Source organism: Pithys albifrons, chromosome 4, assembly GCF_047495875.1.
Source record: "Pithys albifrons albifrons isolate INPA30051 chromosome 4, PitAlb_v1, whole genome shotgun sequence".
Taxonomy (NCBI): domain Eukaryota; kingdom Metazoa; phylum Chordata; class Aves; order Passeriformes; family Thamnophilidae; genus Pithys; species Pithys albifrons.
In genome coordinates, this window is record NC_092461.1 from 25,126,012 (window position 1) to 25,144,541 (window position 18,530).

Consider the following 18,530-nt stretch of genomic DNA (forward strand, 5'->3'; position numbering starts at 1 on the left):
ACAGAAAAAAAGGAGGCATGACAGCTGTGGCTGATTTGAGGAAGACCCTTGTTCCTGCTACCTTGAGTTCACCTTCATACTATCCTGCCCTGTAAGAGCTGTAGTATCTGTCTCCTGCTTTGAGCTCTGCAATTTTTCAGTTTGCCCAGCCCATCCAGGGAACTGCCCTCTGAGGAAAGATCTGTAGGCATGACATAAGCTATAGGATGTCCAGCTGCACTTCATCCCTATGGAAGCTTAGACACAGTTTAAGTCTTCCAAAGAAATTTCATGTGCTTCAGTGATCACATGAAAACAGGTTTCAGTCATGGGAGACTGAGAGTCCTCCCTCATCAGAGAGCTGTAGAGAACCACTGTGGAGATGTAACATGTGGAGACATCAGCAAGGATCCTTCGAGAGATGAAAGGAGCTTGTCCAAGAGGTTTTGACCTTGATCATATCTTGCTATTTATTAACTCCATCAATCCATACTAACTCCACCAACCACAACAGAATTGCTTCAACTTGAACCATATTTTTACTCAAATTGTACTTATATTCCAAAGGAGATAAGTTCTGAATTATTCCAATAAAATTATGTGTAATATGAAAAGAAGCTTGACCTAGAATTAAAAAAAAAAAGCCAAAGCAAACACAATCAACCAAGAAACCAACAACCAAATAACAAGACCTCAAATCCACTGTTCATTTTTAAAAGGATTTTATTTCCCAGACAATTCTAAAGACATTTTTTTTTTAAATTTGAAGTGATGGCACAGGGAGGTGAGTGATACAGTGTCCTCAGACTTTCTAAAACCACAGACACCAGTAATTTCTGGAGGAACACAGAGCACCCAAAGTGACTGTGTATCATTGCCCAACCATCTAGTTTCCTGAGGTATTGCTGCTCTCTACCATTGTGCACATTTAGTTCAGTACCAGCTCACTTCTGCTGAAAAACCTTACAGCACAGATGAGCTAGCAGAGATCACAGGCTTGCACTATAGGAATCTGATCTTCCCATGTGTGCACATCCATATAAATTCATGTAAGTCATCACTACCAGCATCAGTCTTCTGCTCAGAAGAAATTCAAAGTGTTTCGCTGCACAGCCACTGACAGACTTGTGATCATGGCCAGCTGTCAGTGATAAACCAGAATATTAAATGAATCATTTCCTCCACTCGGAAAGATACAGATCAAAGCCTCTTCCATAATGATCATACAAACTCTTTAAAAAACTGTTTCTTGGGGTCCCTGCACTACACACTGCTATTCCTTCAGAGGAGGAAGTGGCTGGGGTATTTGTGATCATCTGGCTGAAGCATGGGTGAAGTGCCTGTGTAATGTTTAGTGGCTGTCCGCCACAGCTTGGAAAGCTGAACACTCTCCAGCTAATGCATTATTTTATTTCAGTGATCTCATGTTTAAAGCATCATTTCCTTAGTCTTAGGCTCTCCCATGGGGTCAGTAAATTTCACATTCAAAGAAGATTTTAATTCCTTGGTGAGTGACAAGCTGGAATGTCAATTTGAGCTCTAATCCCTCTCTTGAGTGGTGAATGAAGAATCTTGTCATTAGTACATCAGACAGATGCAATCAGAGATATCACAGGAATAGCAAACACCAGCAGTCTGAGCCAGCTGGAAAGCAATAAGGCTTGGGATGACACCCTCTCCAGCCCATCAGCCTCCAGGGGTCTGCTGAGCCCTCCTCGTCACCCTCCTACTGGTATAGCATGAATCAGTACAGACATCTTTCTTTTCCTTTCTCTTCCAGGTCTTTTCCTGCCTTCAAACCCACCATTCCCTAATGTGTATGAGGGAAAGAAATAATTAGTAATTAAAACTTGTTCCACTTTATTCATTCCTGGTTAACATCCTTCTGCTTTGAATTGCTTTCCCACTCCTTGACTTTCTACCGAAACATCCTGACATGTTTCTTTTCAGCCCCCTTTGCATGTACCACTTGGCATCAGCCCAGCAGAATAAGCACATTTGGGGAGGCAGTGAAACTAGGGCTCAGCAAGGGAGTGGAATGGGTGAGAAAAATCCCAGATGGCCATTTTCCCCCAAGAACTTTTGTCTGAGGATTAACTTCCATCATCTCACCAACTCTGCTGACTACTTCCTGCTTCCTGTACTTCCTGCTTCCTTCAATCTTGAGTTGAGCAATTCCCAGGAACTTAACATTGTATTTTGGCATACAATCCACAATCACCCAGCAACAGCCATGAAGCAACACAAGGCCACCTGTCCCTACACTGCCATTGCTCACACTGTGATGGAGAAAGGCTTAATGACAGCAAGAAATGTTTATCTCCTCAAATCTCTTGGGCACCTGGAAATAGAAATGTCCCATGCTTTGCCTCTCCAGTGATGACTCACTGCCTCTCCTTTAGCAGATCTGCCTTTATGTCTCTCCACAGAGGGGCTCTACCTCCACTTAGTAGTGCTGACTTTTTGCTCTCCTCCAACCGAAACACCACTGCTAACATTATCTAGTGTTCAGCCAGGACTGATTCCTGGTCCTTTAAGCCAGGCAGATGGAGCAGGGGCATGGGATACCTGTGACTTTCATGAAATACTATCACTGCCAGTGTCTTTTCCCACCTGAACACCCCACATCTGCATGCCCTGCCTTACCATCTCCCTTTCACTTTTCTATTTTCTTTTCTATATCACCTTTCAGTTGCCTATGTGTTTTTTCAGCTCATTTTCCTCACAGAGAGGCTAGACTTATTCAACAGATCCTAGGCAAGCAAAGAAAATCTGCACAGGTAGGATGAACATGGACTAGCAAAAGTGGTCTGCAAAGGTCAGTCCCAGGTCTCCTTTTCTCTTGTTCACAGTGTCACTTTTTGTTCTCATTGAAGTTCTTGAATGCTCTACTTTTCCCACAACTCATTGATTTTCAGCAACCAACACCACTCTCTGCTCTCTTCAGTGCCCACCTCCCACACCTTTCCCTTTTCACAGCCAACTGTGTGCTCCCTCTTCATCCCAGCAGGTAAATCTTTACTCTTCATCTGTTCCAGATTTATCACACTCCTTCCTTCTTTCCTGGCCTACCAGAAAGTCCCTAAAACTGTGTCATCTCTTGCTATTCTGTGGTCTCTGCTGCTCTGCCTGTAGTCACTTGCCATAGGTAGCTGCTTGCTGACATTTAATCTCCAAAAAGAAATGTGTGAGAGTGGGTTGTTATGTAGACAGATAATTAATTCTGTGTCTCAGCAGTATTTTGTAGAGGCAAAAAAAGACAGGACTTTGTGCACTTTAGCCCTGTTGCAGTCACTGAAGTACAAATCCAGTCCCACTGGGAAGCCCTTTGGCTATGAATAATAACGTCCAGCTGACATAACCTGCTGAGATTGTTTCAGCAAAGCACCCTGCTGAGAAGGCTATGCTGCTGTAGCCCAGCTCAGGCTGTGAGCAGAACAAGTTCATTGTCGCTTCCTACAGCCTTGAGACAGTCAAATACAACCTCTCTTGGTGCAAAGAGCCATAAGCAAAGGGTAGGCTGGAAATGAGCAACAAATCATGTTGCTGCAGAGACCTGTTACTTCCATTTTTCTGGCTTAGGGAGGTTTTAATGATGTGATTTTACAGTTACATTAGCCAAGTAGGTTCCACCATTTTCTTTATTAATTTTTTTTCTTACAGTATCTGGTATACTTCACTCTAAAGAGAGAACATTCTTCTAGTTATTACATCTGAAAACACAGGTGTGATATACATCCTGTATACATCAGGAATGCACCTGAGCAGGAGGCAAGCTCTACTTTACCTTGCCCTGTGGAGCCAGAATTTGATTTCACCTGTAGTGAATAACAGACATGAGTGAGTCTGTCCCTTTAATTTTCACACAGGATGTTTCTCATTGTCTAAGGAGGAAAAACTCTGAGTGAAGCTGGAGCAAAACTAGGTGGGTGAAGAAAACAAGGAAATGGGGGAACAACAGCAAGCTCTTAATTTATTCAAGCCATCTGACAGGACCAGCTTCCCTTGCACTGCTAACCTACCCTGAGCTGCTAGCTGCTGTCCTACTGGCAGGGAGAGCTTTCACAGCTCACTGCTCCCCAGAGCAGCATAACAGAGCTCTACAAACTACAGTCTTTGCAAATATATTTAACAACATGCAAACTATCCCTTCTACCTGCATCTCCTTCTCCTTGCAAAAACCCACGCCTAAAAATACCTTCAACTTTTTTGCTCAGAGGTGTCAGAGGAAGCAATAATGCTTTCTCTTTACTGAAGGACATGGGTTTTTTACTTGTGATTAGCTCCCCATCTGAAGTATCTTAGCAACTTACTTAATTTTCTAAGGATTCTGGAAAAAGAAGAAAGAACCTTAAAGAAATCTTCAACAATCTGTAAACTCAACACCTGGAAGTAAAACAGAACAGTTTATTACTGCAGTTGGAATAATTTGCAATCCCCTTAACAAATAACATTATCATAGCTTTGCTGAAGTTCTTGGCAAACTACCATCCCAGATGCAAAATATCCTCACAAGCTCTTCAGATAACAGTGGCAGGAAGGGAAGGAAAGGAAATGTATTGCCACAGGTGCCACCATCTGCTCCATGGTCTGAAAGGGAAACTTTGTTCTGGAGCTTTATTAGCCCATTCCACTCCTTGCTTTCTGAAATTCAGCATTCTTTTACTTGCTGGGCTTTCATATACTTCAGTTCCAAACATAAGAAATCAGAAAACAAGTAAAATGTGCTGAAGGCCTCTGAAGGCATAAGGAGAAGGTAGGCACCAAACTCTGATCACTCTTCCCCTGCACCAAAGTGCTCTTCATGGGTCTACCCTTACTTTTTCTTATCCTAAATTAAATGAAACTGACTGTTTTGTGTCCCTGTGACAAAACAACCTACCTGAAATATAGTTCCCTCAGTACACTTTTCTAGGGCCTAAGCTACCACTCATGGCCTGCAGTGAAACACATTGAAATGTCATTAGTTACAGGTATGGAGCCCAGTTTGATTTAAATCAATGTAGTTAGGCAACTACAGTTCTAAATAACCAACTTATTATGCCTGTGAATATGGCCAGAATAAATTACAACAAGGCATTCATATAAGTTAGAGCTGATGTATGGGTGTAGTCACCTCTGTGACATCCTCCATCAATTCCCCAAATTCCATCGAGTTCAACTTCTGGTCAGGTTTCTAGCCCTGAAGCCTCACTAATCCAGCACAGCAATCATTCCTTCCCTAGGACCCACTCTGAAGAAAAAAAAAAGACCAAAAAACCCCTCAAAGACCTAGCAGCAGAGCTTCCTGAAGTCAGAGGTTGCAGCTGAGGACAGAGAACTGCTCCGCACACTAGTACAGCTGCTGCTATGGAGAGGGACATATTTTTAAAGCAAGTGCACAGGCTTTTATAATCTACCATAAGGCATAGATGCCCTCCTGCCTGCAGATCAGGAGACAGCAGGCATTTTTCTGTGCTTAGTGCATGTCATTTTATGAGAATATTGGCACTAATGTGTATATGCATGTGCTGGGTGCATGGGTGGGTGGTGGGGGAATGCTTTTCTTTGTCCTTGTTGACTATGGCCTGTACACTGAAAACCCATTCCTGTTTGGAGTTTAGTACTCAAAAACACCTGAGAAACTATTAATATACAATAGTGACTATCTGGTTAAGACAACATAGCAAAAAAAAGCCAATAATAAATACTAACTTGACAGAGGGGAATGCAAAAAAAGGATCAGAGTTGAAGAGTCATTTTATGGATTAAAAATTGTTGCAATAAAGATTAAACTATAACCCCTAAAAGAGCTGCCATTCAGCATGTAAAAAAAAAAAGGTAAGCAAATTCAGAACTAGAAGTTAAGTCCATGTAATAATAAGCTGATTAAAGATATCAGATGCTACCAAATGCTTGTGTCAGTGAGCAGAAACCAAAACCTAGAGCCAAGTAATAGGGCAAGAGGCATTGAGTAGAAACTGATGTACCTGGGAAGGTGGAGCAGTCACAGAAGAGTCACCTACTGTGCCAGGCAAGGACTTGTCACCATTACTTACTCTCTCTTTAGTCACATGTGCTCATGTTCTTCAAGACTGACCTCCACCATGTTCTGCTGTCCTATTTCCATTCCCTACTCATCTCTGTTGCCCCCTGCTGGACTTGCTTCAGGAGCTCCATGTCTCTCTTCTGCTGAGGAGCCCAGAGCTGGACACAACACTGCACATCCGGCCTCACTAGGAATGTGTAAATGGGCAGGATCACGTCCCTCAAACAGATGGCAATGCTCTTCCTAATGCTCCCCAATTATTTTTTCTACAAAACCAAATATATAATGAAATATAATACCTACCATACAGAAAGTGATTCTGAATTCTCCAAGTAAATGAATTTTGACAAAATACTCCTCAGTTTCAGTCTTCCCCTGTTGCAGTAGAAATTTGGCAAAGCTTAGCCCTATTCCCTGATACATCTGTTTGTTCACATAAAAAAACAAGCTGGAAAGTTTTGCCAGCTAAGATATTACCTTCTGAGAAACCAAGGCTCTTTTATTTGAAATCCATGTGGTACAATAGTTGTAGATAGTTCAATTTCATCAGCTTTCTCTATTCTCGTAACAACTCTTATAAATTTGGCAAGAATCCACAGCTGGGAATTGAATTTACACTTCACAGATTATCTGAACCACACTGACACACAGGCAGTTGCAGCTCCACCACAGACTACTTAGGGCTGGCCTGGCATGTGCCCCCAGCTAGGAAGGAGCCAGAGGGATTATGTCTTCATGAGGGAGCTGTCAGGCATGGCTGGCAGCAGCAACAGCAAAAATAAAAATATTGTGGGGCAATGAAAACAACTGAGGGGCTGCACCTTGAAGGACAATATTTTGTAACAGCTGAGGCCTCCCTGGGCTCCCATGTATTTCACAGAGAGGAAATTGGGCCGTGTTCAGTACAACGTTTTAGACACACCTATTCCCTCAGTGTCACTGCAGGCAAGACCTCATCACATGATGATTGGGAATTACACTGGGAGGGTCCAAGGAACCTGAAACACAATAATGTTCCCCTAGTCACTAGGGATTGGAGGCACTTTACCAATCCAGATAACAATTAAATCACAGGAGAGAGAAACCTGATTATACAGGAAGGATTTGTGGAGGTGAGGGGGTAATGTTGTCACCCAGTTTGGTTTAGATTCAACTCTGAATGAGGTTCAAAAGGCAGGGCAACTGCCCAAAACCATGAGAGATGACAGGATTTGCATCAAGCTGATTGTGAAATGATGTGTTGCACCTTCCTGAAAAAAATGAAGGAGCAGCAGCAGAAACAGCTGGTGCTGAGGCTCCGGATAAAAATATTGTGCGGGAGAAAAGAGTGCAGAAAGGAGTTGAGGACAGCAATGAGGTGAAAGGGTTGTTATTAAATGTCAGGCAACCTTAATGCGGAGAAAGGGCAAAGAGCACAGCAAGAGGCCATTCCAGCTGTATCCAGATGCCCATAGGTGTTTTAGAATCAAACAGAAAGCATACAAAGGGGGAAAGCACAGGTGTGCATCTGAGGATGAGAGAAAAGGAACATACAAAAAGGCTAAGGCAGCAAAGTAGCTTGCTGCTATCAAGTGACAGAGAACTAGTAATAAAAGTATTTGTAAATGCATCAAAAAGGAAAGAAGGTCAAAAGGGAGGTGCTGGCTGTTAGGAGGAACGAGAACTAATACAATAAAGCCCGATAAAGACTGAAGTGTCCAGAGCTCTTTGATTTAATCTTCACAATAGTTAATTTTAACCATATACTGAATGAAATTAATTTCATAGTGGAAACAGGAGGACAGGGGCACAGGGGGAAGAAAAATTAAAACAGTATAACTAGATGTGAGCAGGTTTGAAATTTACTTTGGGAAGTTTAAACACCTCTGTGATCCATGAGGTCTCTGTCTGCACAGGCAGACATGTGATGTCCTCAGGGAATGCAGGAAGAAGAACACAGAACCCAGTCTGTCTCTGTGTGCTGGTTTTGGCTGAGGTAGAGTTAATTTTCTTTTCAGTGGCTAGTATGGAACTATGTTTTGCATTTGTGTTGAGCACAGAAATGTTAATATAGAGACGTTTTTGTTATTGCTGAGCAGTTCTTGCACAGTGGCAAGGCCTTTTCTGCTTCTTCTACTGCCACACTGGTGAGGGGGCTGGGGACACATGGAAAATTGGGAGGAGACACTGCCAGGACAGGTGACCCCCAACTGACCAAAGAGGTATTCCATGTCACATGTCATCAAGCTCAGCATATAAAGAGGGGGGGAAACGGAAGTAAGAGGGATATTCAGAATTATGGTGCTTTTCTTCCCAAGTAACCGTTATGCGTGATGGAGCCCTGCTTTCGTGGAGGTGGCTGAACACCTGCCTGCCCATGGGAAGCAGTGAAGGAATTCCTTGTTTTGCTTTACTTGTGTTTGTGGCTTTCGCTGTATTTGTTAAACTGTCCCTATCTCAATCTACAAGTATTCTCACTTTTGTCCTTTGGATTCTCTCCCCGTCTCACTGGTGGGGGAGCGAGTGAGCAGCTGCGTGGGGCTTGGTTGCTGGCTGGGGTTAAACCACAACACAGTGGATGGAAGGCATTAGTAGTGCTTTTAGGCTACCCACAATTCCTGAAAAATTTGAAAATAGATTATTCAGAAGTCAGTTGATAGACATGGACTAGATAGTAACAAGGTGGCAGCCAACAAGAAAGTCTTGCCCATGGAGAAGGAGGGTTTTGAAGAGTTCTGAACTCTCTCCCTACTAGACCACTCTGGAAATGGAACGCAAAGAGGGATTAGAAGTCTTCACTCATATTTTCTTCCCATTCTCTGTGTATGAGTGACAGTAGTCTCCTACTGCTTCTTTGTTCTTCTTTCTCTTCTGAGTTTTCCTGCTCTTCATAGTCTCTTTGTGTCCTATTCTTCTCTGGTCCTGCATGTTCTTCTAGTCTCTTTGCTTCAGCCATGGTTCCCAACTTTTTGCTGCTCCCTTTCAGTTCCATACATTTTTTCCCATTGTCCTTCCCCTTCCTTTTTCTAGCTTGCTTCTTATGTTTTGTGAATAGGATGTTCTGTTTCCAAGAAAATGTCCTAGCCTTCCAACACAGACAATATTTACCTAAAAGCTGAAAATCTTGGAGCTGAAATTGTCACAGCTAAACAACACTAAATACGGCTTTAAGGATAGAACTTCTCAAGCATGGGCAGAGTTTCAATGATTTTTAATCATGCTGACATTGATATAAAAAAGTGAAACTTTCAGATGCCATCAAATATGCCACATGATATTCTAATAATTTTAAGATATGCACAATCAATTTTAAAAATCTTTTTTACATTTATAACTTCCAGCATTTAAAAAGCCATTTCTAAGCTTTTACTTAGAAGCTAAGTGCAAGTAAGTAGTGTTATTGCAGAAGAGTTTTACAAAATATTTTATGTTTGGAAGTATGTTTCAAACAATATAGGCTGTATTATTTTCTGATTTCCTAAAAAAATGGATTTTGTTTATGCATATTAATTTAAGCTAAAGATACTTATTCAGCCAGTTGATCATATCCTTTCTTCCTTCCTCAATATAAGGTTTATCTTGAGGATTAATATCTTCTCTTTTGCGATGCACAAACCCATGTGTCTGTCCAGGGTAAATTTTAACTTCATAATCAACTTTACAGTTTTGTTTAAGCTTCTGCTCCAGTAAGGTGACCTGTAACACAGAAAGTTCCTTGTTGACTGAGTACGAAGTTTACATGTTCTATCCTTACAGTCCTCAAACTGTCCTGTGTTTTTCACTTTTCTGAAAGTAAACAGTATGTCCTTGCCACTGTTTCCTCTTCTACTAATTTTATAGCTAAATGCATTTCTGTTACTACACTTGATTTGTCTAACTAGGCTTTTTTCTCCAGTAAAATAACAGCATATGACTGTATGAAATGTCAAAAAAGTATATGGGTTGCTGTAATTATACTTGTAAAGGTAAAAACACCTATTGCTCAGCTCATGAGAAGGTTGGTGAGTAGGAATCACTGTACAAGTTATTGCTGATAGGCCTCACATAAAAAAATAATGAGGCAAGAGTTTGAATTAATTTGAAATTGAGGGAGGAGAGGCATAGATACGAAATCAGCAGTTCAAAGAGACTGGCACTTTTGGTAGGGAAATTAAAGTCAACACCACTCAATAAATGCATGTGTTCCTCTTTGATCTCCTTGGTAGATAATCATCTTTCTTCAGTCATTCTCCACCCACACTCCAGAGAAAGGCTGTCGACAGAGTGTCAGAAAAGGAGAAGCTCTGCAGGACAGCGAGGAAAGGAAAAGGGTAGATTTTTTAATTCTTCTGCAACTAGTGATTCCACTGGTACAGGTGGCAACGTTCTGCTGATTTTACAGACCATCAGTATCACTAAAGAGGATCTCCTATCTTAAACTTGACAGTTTGAGAATCCAAGTCTTTCCTTGGATTCTTGTTCATTTCCTAAGAACTGATGACAATCATCTATATTTTCAAACAAACAGAAAACATTTTCAGCATCACTGTAAAACTTTTTGATTTGGAGATACATAATAAAAATTTGTGCAGATGTACTGTAAGAGTTAGTCAGAGGGGAAGAAAAGTGCAAATTAGTTTTCTACTTTCTCTTCATTAAATACCAAGTTACAAAACAAACATGAAAAGAATTAAAAAGACAAATATCTGTGACGGGAAACTCACCTGCTCCAATGGGATGATGTCATCCTTTTCACCAAAAATGAAGAAGGTAGGATGCAGCAAATTGGATTTGTCATCAAAATGTCTGATCACTCCTAGGGAAGAAGGACGGGCATATACAATGAGTAATCCTAATTAAATTGGCTAAAACACTACCAAATCTGTACAAACTCCAAGACATTTTGTTTACTTAGAACTGCTCAGTTTGTAATGGAATTAAACACACTTTGCTTAAAAGTCTCTTTTGTTGTGGAATGTTTAGGATGTCATTAAAGGATATATGGGTAGGATTTCAGTATTCGTATATTTCTGATGACATGAATTCATAACAAACTGACACTGTAATTTTGACTATTCAAATATATTTGAATTTAAGTAAAGTAAAGCTGGGCAGCTACCACCCTGGCTACTCTTTTCATTCCTGAGATTATTACAACAGAAATGGGAAACATTAGCAAGTAGCATTGTTGAACTGACTCAGCTGATCAGCAAATCAGTGCAGGAAAATAGTCCCCATAAGCTGTCTGGAAAAACACCTTCAACATTCTTTCACCTCTAATTAATATAAATTGTTCTGACTTTTGCAGAAGTACAGAGGTTTATAACAGAAATATAAAAGGTAACATAAATCTATTGAGAACTAAAGTATGAGTGCAAGGGTTGAAACAGAGAGTTAAAAATGGTTCCTATTAATAATGAAGGACAACTGCCTAAAAGATACAAAACATGTGCCCAGAAACCTTTTTGTCATTGCCAGCCAAGAGGAACCTCAGCCACAGTGAGGCCTTGGCATTTACTGTTCCTTGTGTGCCACGTTGCACAGAAGTGATCCCAGTCATGCCACCCAAAACCACAGATCTTGGTGGTTATAACTAAGTTCACAAATGTTACAGTGCAAAATCAAATTGCTTAAGGGTTTTGTGTAACAAAATCACCTTCTTCCACTAGATGTCACTGAATTTTGTAAGAGTAATAGCCCTACAGAATTAGTTGCTGCACCAGTCAGATCTGCTCAGAGTTTCAGGCTTACCATAGAGGGACACCCCCGTCTCGAAATGAGGATTTTTCAGCATCAGATGTTGCACAGCTGCTCCACCCCAGCAAAACCCAATGACACCGATCTTCTTTGCACCACATTGGTCCCTTAGATACTTGAGGACGACATCAACTTCTCTGAGATATGCAAAGGAAAGTGAATTAAGGCTCTTGCTCTGTTCCCCCGGCCTCCATGGTGGCTGATGCTCAGAGACTGGCTGGGCATCAGCTTGCCTCTGGGAGGGAGTGATTGTCTTTGCATCACTCCTGGTCTTTTTTTACCCTTATCAATTTGTCTTAACCCATGAGTTTTCTTGTTTCTCCTGTCCTCTCCCATGTTCCTCCTGAGGGAGCAAGTGAGAGGTGTTACAGGTGCTTGGCTGCTGGCTGGGGCCAACTCACAATGCTATTTTTGCAAGTATTCATTTCTAAAATACAGGAGAAACTTCAGAGAAGACAAAGGAGAAAATCAGTGAGTTTGGATCACTGTTACTTGGGCATAAAGTGATTTTATAAACAGCAGTCCAACTAATTTCACAAATGGCAATAGTTGTATAGGCTAACACAAATACAAGTTTGAGACACAGAGCTAGTGAAGAGCATGCCTTTATCACAAATGTGACTTACAGCTAAACTATCTTTCACCAGGAAGAAAAATAGTTTATGAAATTGTAGAAGCAAATTTTAAATTGTTGCTTCTAGCTCAGCAGTAACATTATGCAATCAAGATATGTATCAGATAAAAAGGGGGGAAATATGGAAGAGTGGTAAAGTAGTATGCTTTGAACCAGCTGTGATCTGATGAGGAGCAGGACCAATGTTCCCTAGTCACACAGTGTTTGGTGACTGCATTTGTGCCCTATTTAAAATCCGTGGAAATTGTCCCTACCTTCAGGAACTGAATCAAACTGAAGCAGAAGGTGTGAGCTGCATTTTCTAGCTTTTGCTGGTTCTTTTTTGAGTCATTCCTTTCATTTTGTATTCTCTGCACAGGTAAATAGTGGGCACTTTTATTCTTGTTCAAGCTTCTACTTTTCTCCAAAAAGCACCCCTCATATAATCATGAGCTTGTCCCATAAGCTGCATGAAATTTCTATTTCTGGACATCTAACTACATTTGACCCACTAATAATTTAGGATCTAATGCTACACCTTTACTGAGGTAAAAATTCCTGTAAAATAAGGATGTCCACTTGCAAGACAAGGAGCAATGGTTTTACTTGTCTATTTTGCCAGCATTTCGGGTTTTCAGCCAGTCATTGAAAGTCCCCCAGTCATTAGAAGGTTTCCAAGCTTCTTGTCCCGCAAAAAAATCTGGGCAGATGGCTCTGCAAGAAAAATGAAAATATTTCATGCCCATGAAATAATACTGAGAAAGGATTAAAGGGAAGTCTATGTGTACAATACCACAAACTCATTTTGTTGAATACACATAGTACTTAATCTACATCAAAGCATTATACCAGAAACCATCAATATTTTTCTGCATCTAGTAAGAAGACAGTATAATTTGCAGATACATTTTGCCCTGTTAAAATTCATGAATTAATTTGATAAATAGTCAACTGTAACTGAAAATCCTTAGTGGTTTCCTACCAAACTTAAAAAAAAAACAGCCAAACAAAATAAACTACCATTTACATGGTATGTACATTTGGGCTAGAAGGAATGCTAACCCAGTAACACAGGAAAGAGGATATCGATACCATGTGCTTTTCAAATATTTGGGAACTTGTTTCTTTCTTGGGAACAAACTGGTACACTTAACCTGCGCAGAAAGACCTTCAGTTTCTTTGGAATTTTTACCATAAAGCAAAGCTGCACAGAGGCTACATCGAGAGGGAGGAAGTAGGCTGTTTCCCCTCTCTTCTTCTGTGCTTACCTACTCAACTCATTATGGTAGGATTACTGAACTATTTTTGAATTCTTTCACTGTTTTAACAGGAAGCTTGCTAGAGAAAGGTGTAAGGAAAGCCTATGAATTACTGTTGTCATGGTTTATATGAAAATGGGAAATAGTTGGCTCAACAAATTTTCTTATTAAAAGGACGCTTTCAAAAAACAGTAGTATTTCTTACATGTATCCATTAGTTGTTAGCATATCAGCTATGTATCTGGTGTTTGGGAGTTGCCATCCATATATGTCATGAATCACAACCACAGCTTTGTCTGTGCTGGCAGCAGGTGGCCTGCAAATGTACGCCTTGATGTGCTCAACTTGTACCTCCTGCCCACGGCCTCCATAGTCAAACCTGTCCCCAATATCACACGGGCAGGGCCTCAATTCATTAGCCATGTGTGGTACTAAAGAACAGAAAATATTCAGTTGTGAATAGCAAAGCATACCACGCTGAAAAAAGTTGAAAAGACATCATTATCATAGACTGTTCAGGTTTTTAATCATTACAATAATATTGTGAACGTGCTCATTACTGTTTCATCTAAAACACCGCATTCATTAATAAGCTCATTGGTTTTTTATAAATATGAATTTTGTTACAGTTACCTATAAACTCTTCAGCAGGAACCTGGTATATAACTAGGACTTCCGTGCCCTACAGTAAGTACTTCAATAAAAATAAAGTTATGAGCAAGCAGTCAGGCAACCATCACAAATTGTTTACATACTGATAAAGGTTCTTTTTACAGTTATTTTACTCTTCATCATGTGTATTTCCTGTCAGAAATGTGTAAATCTCTTTAGCATACACTGTGAAGGCTTAATACAAGAATTGGCATTTTGAAGGAAAAAAACCAAAATAGCTACTGTGTAGAAAGATTAAATTACACTCAGATTAAACATTATATTTTCCTCCAGAGAGTTAAAATATTCCATAGGTGACTTTTCCAATGTCAATAAATCCTTTTTCTAAATGGTTTTAGCCTCAGACCTTGCAGCCTTCTGAAGGATACTTAGGAAAGGTGCCAAGAAAAATATACCAGCAAAAGTCGGAGTATAAAACTGGATTTATTTAGTATTAAATAAAGAATTCATTCAAACTCCAAGATAGAGAAAAAATCCTTAGTTAAGCCAAATCTTGTATCAAGAAGGTAACAGTAGGGTATGGTTAATTTTTTTCAAACTATTGCTTAAATAAAAATAAACAATTCCCAAAGGTCAGAAAGTGCCAGCAGAATCTAACACAGATGTATGTAGCTCCTTGGACTCAAGTTAATGATTTTATGCTATCAACCTTAGGTTAACCAAGTGAGTGAACTGACCTGAATAACTTCATTGAATATGCACAGAGCATCTCCAAATGATTAAAGAACTTGGAGAGAATTTAGAAAAAGTTTTAATCTAAACTTTCTACAGATAAATTGTCTGTACTATGGAAGAAACCTTTGCTAGTACAAAAACAAGGATGTTCAAACTCAACTGTGCTAAATGCACTTACAGAGAGAAACAGGAAAAAGTAGATTACTGAACCATTCCTGTATAAGTGGGACATAAATAGTCTTTACTAAGAGTACAGCTTTAGAAGACAAACAAACAATCTGGCAGCCAGGAGAATTCCACACATTTCCAGGGACCAAGATGTTCTGGATTGGTAGACTTTAAAATTCAGAATATCCCAAACAGTATTACCAGAGAGATTGCAGATTCTGTGAGATTTCATTTTCAGAGATCAATTCCATACAAGATGTATCATATTTGAAAGACGTGCTAATTCTGGGCATACATCCGTACTAATCCTCTAGTGTCTTTTTTAAATAAGCCAGACCTACCAATAGGTGTCTTTTTTCTCTACATGTTGTGGTCTCACACGTAGGACTTACTTCTAATTAAAAATAAGTTTACCGGGGGAAAATTAATTATTAAAGGAGCATATAAGGCAAAATACAGTGCAACATATAACAGAAAATAGTTGATAACTAATTTTCTGTTCATAATCAATTTCCTGTTTATTAGACTGAAATCAGAAAATATAACAAAACCAGGAATTGAATATTAAAGAAACATACATTTCAGAACTCCACAATCACAAACACAATACCCTTATCAATCACAGTACATCCTTAAAGGCTTTAACTGCAAACATTTCATATAATCTCATAAGATATAAAGCAACATACAAGAAATGAAATATTTAAAGATGTAGATATGTCAGGTGGGGAGAACAGCTCCAGACACAAGCCTGTGAGGGGTAGTGTTGGCTTGTATGGTTTATAAGCCATATAGACTTGCAAACTTTGTAGCGTAGTCAAGACATTTCAGTGTTTCTGCATTTGCTGTAGAATGCATTACATAGAAGCAGTGTATTTTTCCATTTCTAAGATTCTACTGAAGCATTACTTAAAAATTAATCCCCCTCTCTTACATTCATCAAAGCTATTCTTCTAGGAAGATCTGCAAACCCACAGCCTTGGTGTGCCACCATTTCCACCCGCAAGCATTTGAGTATTTATTGGAAGACCGAACAATAACTAGTTTTCAGAAACTGCAATCTACAACCAGAAAAATTAAAATATACTGCTGTGAGGCACTTTCATTTTCACTACACTCTCCCGAGTCTTCCTGCTGAGAGATCTTCCTACCCTCTGGAGGGAAAATAAAAGGTTTCTGAATCACCACCTAAAAAAACCCACAAAGGAAAGTAGTCCCGTATTTCATTCAAATGAGGTTGCACTCTTTTAAAAAGCAGGCAGATAAAATGAAAGTCCTCCAAACGTGCTGAGTCAGACCTCAGCACGCACTTATCTTTCTCAGAAGAAAAAGCGGTGAGAGCTTACCAAAAAAATTCGAAGCACGCCCAACACATACCTGTAGCACAGCAAGAGTGGGAGACACTCGAGGCAGGATGCCGGAGCTCAGCGTGTGTGAATGGGATCTCATATGAACGTGCTAACTCACGAAATGAAAGGGGAGGGTTCCTGTTTCTTTAAAGAAGAGTTACATAAGCCTTTATCTTTGTGCCCCGCGGAATGACTAAGTCCACTCTTTTTAAAGCCGTTTTCACTGTGAGTGTGGGTGGGGTGTGTTGCTGCAGCTGAGAAGCAGCATCTTTAACCTACACGAAACGGTATTAAGCCTTGGTGGGCTTTTTCTTTCAGCTTAGAAAACACGTTGACTTAGCTAAGCAATTCATATCGAAAAAGTGGGGGGTTTTTAAGGGTGTTTGTTTATAAATGTTGGGGTAGTATCACTATTAAACATTACATTGGCATTATTACTTCTTTAGACTATTCACACTTGGGTAAAAGACATTTAAAGTCATCAGCAGGGGGAGCAAAGTAGACATTTCAAAGCTCTATACAAGGCAAAGCTTATATAGTACAGGAAAAATATTTTCTCCTTCAGAGTGAAAAGAAGTAGCATGTAAGAAAGTAACAGATTGCTTTATAAGTTTGTAAAATACCAATACACTCTTAGCTTATCACAGGACATTTTATATTTTTTTTCTTTTTGAATAAAAGTGTCTGACTGATCCTTGTAACCTTCCCATTCTTCTGGTTTTCTTTTTATGGGATTTTTGGGATTATTCCTTAATGAGTTTTAGCTAAATACATTAGCAATCCAAAATTCACTGTTTCCTCAGGGGCATGTTTAAAAAGTAGACTAAATGTGCATTGGTCTGCCACACTTCTGTCTTATAATTTAGTCCTCATATATAAGCTGTTTTATCATTTTCTAAATGGCTGTTTGCAATTCCTAAAATGAAACTGAACAAATGAAAAAAAGTCTACCCAAGAATTCCAGAGCAAAGTCATAAAGCTCAAAACCCAGCCTTTTTGGTTTGGGTTTTTGGCTTTTCCCACTTGTGTACTACAAATTATATCACACAGGGAGCTTAGATAGTCCATAGAAACTTTAAAGAACAGTAGCCAAATAAATGAGAGAAAAAAATGGGAGTTTTCATTTTTCTTAGAAAAGAAAACTGACAGCAATGCTTGTAGAACTTTTTCTCCACCAGAGCTATTTAAGCACATAACCACTTTCTTTGTCATGTGGCTCTGGAAATAATTCTTTATACATTACACTATTCCCCTTAACCTTAATATTAAACCTTAGAAATTAAACTTCGTTTTCTTTGATTTCCCATTGTTTCCTGTTCCTTTATAGGCAATCCATGCTGGTTTTTCATTTGCAAGTCAAATATTAATTCAACACATCCCTGGTCTCTGTATGTGCAGTTGGCTGCACTTCACACTGTAAACACACGCCTCTTTTGGATCTCACATGTCCAGCTCTTACTCAGTGACTTACAGTTTTATCACAAAGATTTGGCTGTACTTTAGTAGCTCATAGCTGCCCTTTCACTTCAAACAAATGCTGCATCTCAGTTCATTTGGGATTTTTTTTGCTTAGTCACAGTGTTAGTGTTCCAGCACACATGCCATTCCAGCATTTATGAATGACTGCTGTTCTCTAAATAGATGTCCTGATTGTCCTCTTGCACAGTAGCCAGCTTTCTAATGCTAATTGGAACACCCTTAATATGGAGTTACCAAAGTTTGACACTGGGGTAATTAAGGTACAATAAACTTCCAGACCTCTACATTCTTCTCCTGCAAAAAATGTGTTAGGACAGCTGTATCACCCAGGTAACAGCTGTATTAATGTATTACCTATAGACAGGATCGTATGAAAAACAATAGTTAAACAGCAGTCACAGGCTGGAATTCACTGAAGACTTCCCCATGGGAAACATGGAGGGAGAGGGAGCCTTAGCAGTATGTAAAGGAGGAAAACACATGTGGGGAAAAAGAAAAAAAATTAAAATCCCATTAAGAGAGATGAGGTTCATTAATACTGTTGACTATTTTTACTATTGTTTTGCATATATCTCTGACAGTATATTTAATTT

The 18,530-nt window shown here is 39.6% G+C and overlaps 1 protein-coding gene across 1 annotated transcript; it reads right to left on the reverse strand.

Moving 5' to 3' along the window:
• Positions 1 to 9,180: 9,180 nt before the first annotated feature.
• CMBL (carboxymethylenebutenolidase homolog) lies at positions 9,181 to 16,657 on the reverse strand. The gene is made up of 6 exons (XM_071553683.1): positions 16,487 to 16,657; positions 13,800 to 14,025; positions 12,942 to 13,049; positions 11,717 to 11,859; positions 10,690 to 10,781; positions 9,181 to 9,682 (listed from the first exon to the last, which is right to left on the reverse strand). Exons 2-6 carry the CDS (start codon positions 14,015 to 14,017, stop codon positions 9,503 to 9,505), a joined length of 741 nt encoding a protein of 246 aa, XP_071409784.1. The 5' UTR covers positions 14,018 to 14,025; positions 16,487 to 16,657; the 3' UTR covers positions 9,181 to 9,502.
• Positions 16,658 to 18,530: the final 1,873 nt, after the last annotated feature.

Excerpts from the sequence above, each read along its gene's own strand:
- CMBL (XM_071553683.1), bottom strand. The coding sequence starts at position 14,017 with ATGGCTAATGAATTGAGGCCCTGCCCGTGTGATATTGGGGACAGGTTT. Across the intron at positions 11,860-12,941 it reads AATGCTGGCAAAATAGACAA|AGAAGTTGATGTCGTCCTCA; the intron begins GTAAAACCATTG and ends TGCATATCTCAG. Across the intron at positions 10,782-11,716 it reads GACGGGGGTGTCCCTCTATG|GAGTGATCAGACATTTTGAT; the intron begins GTAAGCCTGAAA and ends CTTCTTCCCTAG.